Source organism: Acanthopagrus latus, chromosome 11, assembly GCF_904848185.1.
Source record: "Acanthopagrus latus isolate v.2019 chromosome 11, fAcaLat1.1, whole genome shotgun sequence".
Taxonomy (NCBI): Eukaryota; Metazoa; Chordata; class Actinopteri; order Spariformes; family Sparidae; genus Acanthopagrus; species Acanthopagrus latus.
This window is the reverse complement of record NC_051049.1, coordinates 12153362-12165629: the sequence shown is the minus strand read 5'-3', so window position 1 is coordinate 12165629 and position 12268 is coordinate 12153362. Positions and strand designations below refer to the sequence as shown.

The 12268-nt window shown below is 38.7% G+C and overlaps 3 protein-coding genes across 3 annotated transcripts in view; 1 reads left to right on the top strand and 2 right to left on the bottom strand.

The window, feature by feature from the left end:
• LOC119029087 (GTPase IMAP family member 4-like) overlaps nt 1-240 on the bottom strand; it is a 3192-nt gene extending 2952 nt beyond the window's left edge. Inside the window, exon 1 of the mRNA XM_037115669.1 lies at nt 122-240. Coding sequence (XP_036971564.1) covers nt 122-137 — 16 coding nt within the window. The 5' untranslated portion in view covers nt 138-240. The remainder of the gene's footprint in view (nt 1-121) is intronic.
• Nucleotides 1-12268, top strand: part of LOC119029084 (vitamin D3 hydroxylase-associated protein) — a 27545-nt gene extending 15277 nt beyond the window's left edge. Inside the window, exons 10-15 of the mRNA XM_037115664.1 lie at nt 8800-8899; nt 9566-9609; nt 9704-9743; nt 9825-9933; nt 10130-10275; nt 11460-12268. Of these exons, the coding sequence (XP_036971559.1) occupies nt 8800-8899; nt 9566-9609; nt 9704-9743; nt 9825-9933; nt 10130-10275; nt 11460-11582 (562 nt within the window). The 3' untranslated portion in view covers nt 11583-12268. The remainder of the gene's footprint in view (nt 1-8799; nt 8900-9565; nt 9610-9703; nt 9744-9824; nt 9934-10129; nt 10276-11459) is intronic.
• LOC119029088 (GTPase IMAP family member 4-like) lies at nt 4253-8786 on the bottom strand. The gene is made up of 2 exons (XM_037115670.1): nt 6452-8786; nt 4253-5878 (listed from the first exon to the last, which is right to left on the bottom strand). The coding sequence occupies exons 1-2, from the start codon at nt 6465-6467 to the stop codon at nt 4842-4844; spliced, it is 1053 nt and encodes a 350-aa protein (XP_036971565.1). The 5' UTR covers nt 6468-8786; the 3' UTR covers nt 4253-4841.

Sequence of the window (12268 nt, the reverse complement as noted above, 5' to 3'; positions counted from 1 at the left end):
ATTCAGGAAGTTAATCAGTATCGTAAGGGTCAAACCTAGAAAATACATTTTATCATGACAGCAGTTCATTATTGTTACAGAAAATTGATAATGATAACATGGATGCAGCATAATGACTTACCTATGTTTGTGGCCATGTTTGTGTAAATATTTCTGAGTAGATACAGCAGCTGAAGTGAAGATGTCGAGGTCTGACTGTCTGCTCCTGCTGCTGCTTTTATAATGCATCAAACCTCGCCCACAAATAGCTGCATCACGACTCACAATGAAAGTGAAACTAAAGGTCTTGTGCTTGTTACAGTGGTAGAGGTTTTTTTTTAATAGATTAGGGAAACCACATTCTGATCCAATGGCCAGTCTGTTCAGCACTGTCTGCATAGTGATGAAAGTGAAACACATTTTACAGATCCTACCATAGAGCCTTAATTCAAACAATAAAATCAGCTTTGCCATTTTTTTCAGAGAATTAAAAAAAAAGATTGTTATTGTAGTTTACAATTATTATTTCATATGTTCCTGTGTTGGCCCTGTGATGAGCGAACGATTTGTCAAGGGTGTACCCTTCCTTCGCCCGGAGACAGCTGGGATTGGCTCCTGCAACAAACCCGCCGACCCACTGACTAAGGGATAAAGCGGTTACAGACCATGACATGACATGACATGACCTGGATCTAAGACCACTCACTAGAAAATGCTCAAAAAACAGCTTCCAATTCCTGTAACTCGTGAAATTACACAACCAGGTCTTGTACTTACTGGGACTTGTACTTAATTTATCTTAAACAATGATGGGAGAGAGGCAGTGGTGAAAAATCAGACATTATCCTCCATATACCAGCAAAAGAGATCATTAGTCAGCTTTTATTTCAAACTGTAGAAAGTGCTGTACTCATTGTTTTCTTTGGAATGTAACTGATCTGGTTTGTGGTACTTTGATACGAACCTACTGTAACAGTGTTGTGTCTCGCCTGCCAAGTCCATGTCGGGACATTCCAGGGAGTTTGTGACAAACAAACTGTACTTGTTAAAACTATATTGGACAATTGTTTGTTAGCATTTTCTCAATCTACAGCCATCTGAAAACAATTGTATACTTCAAGGTGTCCACAACTAGTTCAGTATAAGACTCCTATTTCCTGAGAAAGCATTGACATGTGACCTTTGAACATGTTAATGTGTACTCTGACAAAGGTTAGGTCTCACAAATAGCTGCACGACTCACAGTGAAAGTAAAACTGAAGGTCTTGTCTATGTTGAATTCTATACTTGCCTGTGTCTATAATATTCAGAAAAATCAGACATTATCCTCCATCTACCAGCAAAAGAGCCGCCTGCCAAGTCCATGTCGGGACATTCCAGGCAGTTTGTGACAAACAAACTGTACTTGTTAAAACTATATTGGACAGTTGTTAGTTAGCATTTTCCTGATCTACAGCCATTTGAAATTGTATATGTCAATGTGTCCACAATTAGTTCATTATAAGACTCTAATTTCATGGGAAAATATTGACATATGTCAAATGAACATGTAAATAAGTACTCTGACAAAGGTTAGGTCTCATGCCAAGTCTTTTATTTCATATTTGTTCTTGAGTTGCATCGCCAACATAGCCAGTGAAATTTTAAAAAATTGGCAGTCTAATCAACTGCACACAATGCCAGTAAAAGTAGTCTGATTACATTTGGAGGGAGAGAGACTGTACCACACTTTCATCACTATGCTAGTCAACACTTCCCCTTCTAAGATGTTTTAAGGAACTTCCACAAAGAAAATTGTCCAGTTCATTGTCCAGTGTTGTTCATGTTATGCCAGAGGATCATTCCCTTTTCTGACTTTCTCACTTCTGGTAAAGTAGCCCATTGTATATTATCACTTCTTTATTTCACATTTGTTCTAGAGCCGCATCATCATAACCCATGAAACCAATTCTTTTGATGAGAAATTGTGACCAACCGATAGACAGAAATAAGTTAGGTATTTGCCAACAGTTGCTCAATCAGTGTGCGAGTAAAATAGAATAACTTTTAGTCTGTGGAATACAAAGTGCAGCGTTTGAATGAGGAACACAATATAATACAAATCAGTGTCTGGGAAACAAACCAGGAGTTCTGATCTAAAAAAATATGAATCATTTATAAACATTTATACTGTCAAATGTTTCCCTTCACACCACATTTCTCAATTTGGAGGTCTGAACTAATGGATTTTGCGGCGGCTCCTTATTATGGCATTATACTGCGTAGATCATGGTCACTTGACAAAGAAAAAACATGTGAAACAATTTGTGTGCATTTTCATGTTTTGTGATAACGTATAGAGTTTTTCACAAGCAGTAATTCTGTTTCCCCGGCAGCAGCGGAGAGTTTGTGTGTTTACAGCACCACCCTGTGGTACACTGGCAGACTACACTTCGTTTTGTCTACAAGACATTCAGATTTTTTTTACTTTATTTATTTCAAGCATTGAGTTGTCTGCTGCCAGCTGATGCAAGTACCACTCATTTTAGACACAGGCTGTAGTGCAGTGATTTAGAACAGTACACCCTCCAGCTAATCAGAAGTGAGCATTCACCCACATCATGTATAATAGTGATTAACGTGCAGTATATAGCTCGACTTCAGCAAAGGAAAGTGGCTCAATACTCGGATAATTCTAAACAAAAGAAAAAAAAGTAGATCATAATTGTAGTTCTGTTTTTTAATTTTGTGTGTACAGTATCTCACAAAGTGAGTACACTGAATGAGATCATCAGGTTGTGCATAAATTGTACTTCATTTAACCTAAACAATGATGGGAGAAAAGCAGTGGTGAACCACTATTAGAGCTGAGACTTTAGCTTAGCCAGAATTTAACAGGCACCATTTTGCTCTGGATAAGCAGCAGGCTGCCAGGTAGCTTGTGACAACAGCAGGTGCATTCCCTTGAATGTGCAGCTCTGTTTAAACCTACTTAAATATAAATTAATCCTAGCTATTTTTCAATAATTATTTTGCATATATTGAATTCTCATTCTTCTTACCTGTCTCTCTAATATAAAATAAATCTGACATTATCCTTGCATACCAGCAAAAGTGATCATTAGCCTTTGTCAGAGCTTGGATTCCAGCTCAGCCAACTCACCAGAAAAGGCCATTTTTGTCCCAGTGTGTAGTTGTTGCATGTTAAGTCCTGTAGAGAGCAGCAAACAACACAGAATGATAGCAGAATAAGTCAAGTTTTCCTAGAGCCGTATGAGACATTCTGATACTTGTATTCAGCAGTAAAGAATAGTAATTTTACCTGTTGATGTACAGTCCACATGGATAAGTTATACGATTAAGTGTGTTTGATATAAAGAGCTGTATCACAGTGAATCATTTGAGTTTATTATTATCATTTCTCTCTGTCTGTAGAGTTAACACACACACACAGTCACATGTTGCATTTATGTCCAGTATTATTTCTTTATATTACCAACACAGTTACTGTGGTGAATAATTATGCTTTACATTTTGTCAAAGAAGTTATTCAATCAGAATGTTTGAAGATGTAACTTCCTTTGCATCCAACACATGCTTTTGATTTCATTTGTTCATCATTTGTACATCGACCCCAAGTGGAAACAAATGAAAGGAAATGCTGAGGAGCTGCTTAATGTAGATTTAGTCAATTGTTTGAATACACACATTGATTTGGTCACTGCATTGATGATTTTTTTCATCCAGATTGATAGAGTTCATTTCTATTTTTGGCTGTGTGCACCAAACCTCACTCGCAGATACCTCCATGTCTCAGAATGAAAGTGAAACTAAAGCTCTGTGTGCTTGTTCTAGTTACAGAAGATGTTTTTAAGAGATGGGGAAAAATACATGCTGGCCAAAACATCCAACTTGTCCCGTGCTGTCGAGTGATGATAGTTCGTAATATTTGTGAGCTTGTTCAGAGTCATTTATTTGTCTGTAAGACACCTGTATCCACTCTGCTTCTTTTCCAGGCACTAACTTGTTAACTGCACTCATCAAACCTGCTCATGTCAGTAATGCTCATTTTGCCATTCATTTTCTTATACCAGGGAGTTTGTGTGAAAAGGCTGCTCAATGAATATAATATTTCTGACAGTATTTTGTTAGCATTTCCTGATCTACAGTTGTTTAAATTAATTGGATGCTTCAGGGAATCCACAACTACCTCAGTGTAAAACTCCACATTCCTGAAAAGGCCTTATGTGACCATTTGAACTCTTGATTGTTAATAATTACTCTGACAAAGGAGTCTTCTTCTATCACATCTTTATTTCATGTTTCTGCTTGAGTTGCCAACAGAGCCAGTGAAATTGTGCCCAACAAGACAACAAACCATATGATAAATGCATTTGCAAACAGCCACAGATTTAGTGTGCTAGTAGGAGAAAATTAGTCTACAGAAACGAAATGCAGTTGTTAAATAACAATCAAAAGAAAAAACTTGGGATTTATTATATGGAAAACAAGCCTTGAGTTATGATGTGGTATTTAAATTTAAAATGATAGACAAACGTGTTATACTGTCAAATGTTGCCCTACACATCACATTTCTCTTCCTTCATGATCCAAAGAATCCTGCGGAAACAACACTAGATCATAACGTTAGACTATGATGTGAGTGACTAACATGCAGTGTAGAACACAACTTCAGCAAATAAAATTAGCTTCATCACTTATTCAGATAATTAGAAAAAAATTGTGATTGTAGTTCTGTGATAATATTTTTTTTGTTATTTCATATTGTATGTTCCTGTGTGTAGGAGCCACTGGTTCAACTATCTGGATCTAAGACCACTCACTGGTAAAGGCTCCAGGAACAGCTTCATGTTCTCTTTATCTCATAAAATTACACAAGGAAAACCACCAAATGGATTGTGATGCTCAGCTTCTGTTCTGGCCATTGCTTCATGCCTGGCCTGCACCCTGTTTCTCTCCTCTTGCAGTGCTCTCTCATGATCTTCCTTCATTCTCTGCATCATGTCTGTGGTCTCCTTTTCTCTCTCCTCTCTCTCTTTCTGTCGCTCTATTTCTCTCTCTTCCCTCTCCCTCCGTCTTTCCTCATTCATCTCCAGCTTCATCCTCTCCATCTCCTCCTCTCTCTGTTTCCTCTCCCTCTCTCTCTCAGCCTGGAGTTGCTCATTCATTTTCTTCATCTGTTCTTCATATTTTTTCTGAAGTTTTCGCTCCACTTCCTCTTTTTCTTTTCGAATTTTCTCTTCTTTCTCTTTTAGGATGCGTTGTTTCTCCTCTTCTAGTTTCCTCTCGGCCTCTTGGAACATCTCGTTGGTGTAGTGGCTTCCTCCGTTCTTCCGGGTTATTTGTCTGATCTTCTCGAACAGCTCAGTGACCTGAGAGGGATCCTTTGTCTTATTGTTGAAGACATGGTACTGGTTGTTACATCTGGCCACCAGCTGTTGAAGATCTTCGCTCTCATTTAGGAAGTCCTCAATAGGGCTGTCTTCAAGTAGGTCACCACCAGTAAAGAGAACCATGCTGTATTTGTCTGCTGCTTGGCCAAAGATCTCTTGAATCTTTTGCACGGTCTGCATTTCCTCAGCAGTGTATCTCCCCAGCCTGATGTTCACCAGGAACACATGAGGTCCAGGAGAAGCATAAGAGATGCACTGGCCCAGATCTTTAGCTGTCTTATCCATACCAAACCTGGTGTCAAACAGGCCTGGGGTGTCAATGACAGCAACCTGTTGGCCACCCACTATGGCTTTGCCCTTAGAACAGTCTACAGTCATAGACTTGGCACAGAACTTTGATTCAAAGCATTGTCGTCCAAGAATGGTGTTTCCAGTGGCACTCTTCCCAGTTCCTGTCTTCCCCACCATCACTATCCTCAGCTCTGCATTATTTGATCTGGTTGATCCTGTGTAGAACAATGAGGGACACTGAATAAGATCATCAGGTCCTGCATACATTGTACATCATTCAATTTAAATAACAATGGGAGAGAAGACAAAACATTCAAAAGAAATTAATTTATCATGTGCATCTCTGACTTTATTTCCATGATCTCAGTGTGGATTCAGTAAACTGTTCAGTTAGCCACTTAAGGGAAAGTCCAGCAGTTGTTTTCAACAGCCCTCTCCCTCACTACAATGTACAATTCAGGACGTTACTCAGTATTGTAAGGGTCAAACATTGGATTTATCTAAACTGAGCAACTCCATTTGGTCAATGTGTGGTTTACATTGCAAATTCTGATACATGGTGTATTTGTCTGCTGCCAGAAATAATTCTTCAAGTACCGACAACATAATCCAAGCATATGTTTGAATGAATGAGAAAGAAAATAATTGAGCACAGACATACAGTGGCATGATAGTTTATAAAATAGAAAATACATGTTATCATTACAGCAGTACATTATTGTTACAGAAAATTAGATTCAGCCATGATCATTCTAAAATGATAACATGGATGCATCATCATGACTTACCTAAGTTTGTGGCCATGTTTGGGTTTAAGAGTACCGAGTAGATAGAGCAGCTGAAGTGAAGATGCCGAGTTCAGACTGTCTGCTCCTGCTGCTGCTTTTATAATGCATCAAACCTCGCCCACAAATAGCTGCATCGTGACTCACAATGAAAGTGAAACTAAAGGTCTTGTGCTTGTTACAATGACAGAGGTATTTTTTAGTAGATGGAGAAAAGCACATGCTGATCTAATGGCCAGCCTGTTCAGCTGTTCATAGTGATGAAAGTGAAACACATTTTGCAGCTCGCACCACAGAGCTTTTCTTTTTAGAGCTGCGGCTACAGCTCAGCCAAAACAGACACACCATTTACCTTCAACAGCAGATACATCTCCTTTAATGGACAGCTTAAATATAAATTCATTGTGGCTATTTTCCAATAAATTATTTTGTCTATGTTGAATTCTATACTTGCCTGTGTCTATAATATACAGAAAAATCAGACATTATCCTCCATCTACCAGCAAAAGAGATAGTTTGTCAGCCTTTGTTACTGTGCTGCTTATAAATCTCGGTAGCTTACCCTCCTGCATTACAAGGATGCTTGTCTGCCTTCTTCAGTCACTGCCCCTCCCACTCTCTTCACCATTTACTGGAAATGGCAGCACTTATTTCAAACTGTAGGACACACTACACTCATTGGAAACTCTTTGGAATGTAACTGATCTGGTTTGTGGTACTTTGATAAGAACCTACTGTAACAGTGTTGTGTCTCGCCTGCCAAGTCCATGTCGGGACATTCCAGGCAGTTTGTGACAAACAAACTGTACTTGTTAAAACTATATTGGACAATTGTTAGTTAGCATTTTCCTGATCTACAGCCATTTGAAATTGTATATGTCAATGTGTCCACAACTAGTTCAGTATAAGACTCTAATTTCATGGGAAAATATTGACATATGTCAAATGAACATGTAAATAAGTACTCTGACAAAGGTTAGGTCTCATGCCAAGTCTTTTATTTCATATTTGTTCTTGAGTTGCATCATCAACAAAACCGGTGAAATTAAAAATCTTTGACATATTCCAATCAACTGCACACCGTGCCAGTAAAAGTAGTCTGATTACATTTGGAGGGAGAGAGAGTTTACCACACTTTTATCACCATGCTAGTCAACACTTCCCCTTCAAAAACAGTTTTAGGCACTTCCACAAAGAAAACTTTCCAGTTCGTTGCATAAAGGGCATGTTCGTGTGATGCCAAAGGATCGTTCCCTTTTCATAGTCAATTATCACTTCTTTATTTCACATTTGTTCTTGAGTCGCATCATCATCATAGTCCATGAAATCAATTGTTAATGAGAAATTGGGACCAACAGATGAACAGAAATAATATAAGTTTTTGCAAACAGTTACACAATCAGTGAGTGAGTAAAAAAAAATAGCAATTAGTCTGTGGAAAACAAACAAGCAGTGTTTGAATGACAAACACAATATAGTACAATTCATTAACTGGGAAACAAACCTGGAATTCTGATCTGAAAATATAAATCATATATAAACATTTATACTGTCAAATGTTTCCCTTCGCACCACATTTCTGTTCATTCTATATTGAAATCATTCTGTGGAAAGAACACAAGATGGCAGTGTGAGCCTATGATGTGTAAGGGACGAGGTTTCCATTATGAGGACTTAATGGTCGATATGGAGGTCTGAACCAGTGGATTTTGCGGAGGCTCCTGACTTCAAAGGGCATTAAGCTGCTTATATCATGGTCACTTGACAAAGAATATAACACTTAAGTGAATTTGTGTGTATTTTACTGTGTTTTATGATGAAAACATAAAGTTTTTCACAAGCAGTAAATCTGTTTCCCTGGCAACACCTGTGAGTTTGACTTTGTCATGCTTCCCAAATCAATACAAATGTACACAAACAAATGACTGGCCAGCTGCAGCCTGAAGTAGTGAGTTAAATAGTTAATAAGATGTGGGAGGATCGCTTGATATAGTAAACTCAGCTTTACCTAGTGGCAGTGGCCACTCCAGCAGGACAACACACCCTGCCACACCCCAAAAATGATTGACGAACGGGTCGAGAAACATGACAGAAAGCTAAAGATGTAGAATGGCCCTCACACTCCAATGCTACTACCAACTATGATCTCAGTCTGATCGACCACCGTGTCGTGGCCACCCAGGAGATACGCTGGAGCAACTCATTTATGTCCCACCTCGCATCACACAAGACCCAAATAAGCCACTACAACTTTTTATGTTCCTGCTGATACACCAAACTAAATTACCGTCCCTTCAAACACACTGTTCTGTTGTGTGCCAGTAATCGATTATCGTTCTCTGTTTTTTCAGAGAGGGGGGGCCTGTGGACCCCTGTCTCAAAGACCAGGTTCTCCCTTACTATTTTCCAAAGTGGTTGAAAAAAACCCTCTCATTCCTCCTCAAGCCTCTGGTGAGTCTTTGATGAACAATAACAACACAATTATAAATATACTAAATGAGAATAAAGGATTTTGCACAAATAACCATTGCAAAACGTTACTACGCTGACAGATGCACTTCCATTTGAACCTCATGAAAACAATTATAGTATTCAGGTTTTCTTCTGCTGACTTTGTCTCTCTTTACATAAGAGACATTTTACAATACAAAGTGTAGTTTTAACTTCACGGCTACAATATGCTGAGATTGGCCAGAAGGAAAGTAAAATCACATGGAATGCGAAACAAGGGCCTCTCCAGCCTTTCACCGTTTACAAGAAATGGCAGCCCTTCTTTCAAACTGCAGGACACACTGCACACATTGTTCTCCCCATGGAATGAAACTGGAACTACCTTTGTTTGAAATGGACATTAGTACCATAATCAGAACAAACTTTAACAGTGTTTTATCTAGCCTGAGGCTGTGAAATGTGACGTTTGTGTACAAATAAGCCTCTGGTGAGTTCTCTTCTTTAGTGACGTGTAAATAGACACAAGTAAATATAATAAATTAATAAACATATAATTCTTCCCCAGGGACAGTGAGCATGTCCTTGGTTTGAAAATGAACTTGATTTAACAGTTGCAGTGTGATTTAATACCTAAAATGTGCTTTGTGTCGTGCTTGTCTTTTGCAGTCTCCTCGTATTGCTTCTGTCTGCAACGCTATCTGTGGAGTTGGGTGAGAAGCTTCAGCTTTTATTACCTACAGATTGTATGAAATGGATAAACGAACAAAACATTCTAATTTCTTTCTCTGCCTTGCTTTTTTTTAGAACGGTTGCAGATCAGTGGAAGCATCAAAGTGCTGCTGAGGTACCGCTACTGTCAGCTAATGACACTTGTGTGTGTATGAATGCACACAGGTAATATCGAACGCTCTTGTGTTTTCAACAGGAATACATTCATGCAACGATAGCAGAGTGGAGAAGATGCAACATAGACGTGCTGCTGTGCCCTGCTCTGGGACCGGCCTTCAACTTCTTATACTGTGGCAAACTTTCCTGTACGGTACCCTGAACAGTTATGTGTGTTGTGCGTGAAAGAGCTTTGTGAATGATCAGATCAGAGAGATGTAGATATAGTTGTGTCCATCTTTATCTCAGCACTGTACGTTATCATATGATTACTGTCCAGAACAGCAACAGTATATCCCAGCGTAGCACACTGAACAACCAGTTAAAAGTGTTTTGTCCCTCCAGGTGCGAGCTCTCCCATGATAGTTTATAATCTCCTCAACTTTCCTGCCGGTGTTGTTCCTGTTTCTACGGTAACAGCGGAGGATGAGGAGAAACTCAAGCACTATAAGGGCAATTATCAGGACTACTGGGACAAGGTCTTCAAACAGGTAAGAAAAGGGAGAGGGAGGGGAGAGAGACAGGGAGAGGTGACTGACGCGTCAAAGTCATCTGCACAAATACTTGCAGTGAGCAATTGTTGACCACAAGGGGGAGCAAAGAGCATGAAACATTTAAACTTATCATAGTTTAGCATTTAACCAGCTGCCTGGTCACCCTGCTCTCTCAAGATGACAGGTACGATACATTGGATAAGGTAAAGATATATTAAAGCTGCAAACCCTCACATATGAAAAGCTGGAACTAGTATATTCTTTTTCGATTTACAATAGATTTTAAGTCGTTTCAGCTGTACATTAGAGAGCAACTTTTCAAAGGGGGCCCAAAATTCAAAGAGGAAGAAGAGAATGAGGTGTTAAATGAGTAAAGATGTTGTTAAGCCTGAAGTTAAAAGTCCTGGCCTTGTTCATTTATGATAGTTAAATATTCTTTTAAGTGTCCAAAGGATTAATGTCAGTAAACCCTTTTTCTAAAATAAATAGATATATGAAACGATATCAGTAAATAGCTGCTATTAGCCTTTGGCTGATATTGGATGTGATCAAACTGTATCATATTGTACCAAAATATTTGCCATCTAATGTAAGATTTTTCACAATATTGAATATGAAACAGCTCTGATTCCAAATCATTCTTTGCACTAAAGTCATAATTTGAGAGTTCGTATTTCATATTTTCTTATTTAAAAGTATTGTATGTGTTGCTGAAAAGAGAGAAAAGTGACCAGCATATCAACCTGTCAGTCCTTGTTCATACTATTAATAAGCTTAGAATACAAACTATAATATTCTGGGCAGGACAATATCGTGATATAAAATGTTTGATATCGCAGAATCATTGCTGTTATTTCAAATTTCAAAATTCAGCTTACATTGATCATGATGCAGGGGGTCCCCCCACTCCTAGGAGCAAAAAAAAAAATGTTTTGTTGTTTGCCTTTGTGGCTGCATGAACAGCCTCTTAAGACAGAGGCCTGTTCAGTAGTCTATCCATGGCGTGGCCCTGCTGTTGCAAGTAACTTTATGTTCCTCTGTGTCGACCCAAGCTTCGCTCTCAGGCAATTTGAGTAACCCTTAAAACAGCAGTTCCACAGCTGGTCAGCAGGTGGAGGCAGAAGACTGTGGTAGTTGTGGTTACTGACTGTTGACTGACTGGATCCTGTGTTTGGTGACAGGCTGTGACTGGAGGAGAGGGTCTGCCTGTAGCGGTGCAGTGTGTCGCCCTGCCGTGGCAAGATGAGCTCTGCCTGCGCTTCATGAAGGAAGTGGAGCAACTGGTCAGACAGAACAAAAAGTAAAACCTTGAGGCCACAGGAGGGGCTGCTTACTCCTGGGAACTCAGATTAATTTTGCTTTGAGTTCAGCTAATGAATGTGAAAACAAACAATTAGCCAGTGAGGAAGGCACTCTGAAGTAGTAATAACTGCACATAGCACAAGATCTGATAAGGTAAGCCTTGATTAAGTCCCTGAAGGAAATTCAGGAACACAAGACAACACTCCTGTACAATGAAATGAAAAGTGATGAGTAAAGATTAACACAATTAATGGTGCTTTATACTGTAAAAGGTAGTTGAGCATTTGAAATCTTGAATATTTTGAGTTTCCTTCCTCTGCTCTTTAAGGATGAACTCAGTTGTTTTCTGCTTTTTGTTTTTTTGTTCCGTTAAATTTTTTATGGTAGTATTCATGTTTATTGGCTCAGGTTCACACGTTTTCTCTACTTGTCATTTTATGAAATGAGTCTTTGTTCTGTTTTGCCACACCTGGCATTTTTTAATAGCAAGAAAAGCAGCTGCAGTGTTTTAAGAAAACGTAATTTACCTTAACAACACAACAAGAGGCACCACAAATCACACGAGTAAAGTGTTAAAAATTAGGATTAATAAGTAATATGGAAAACTATATTGTCTCCATCATTTTAGTCTTTTTACAATAACTGTCATATGATAATAAGAATGAAATAAAGTAACTGATTTCTCATA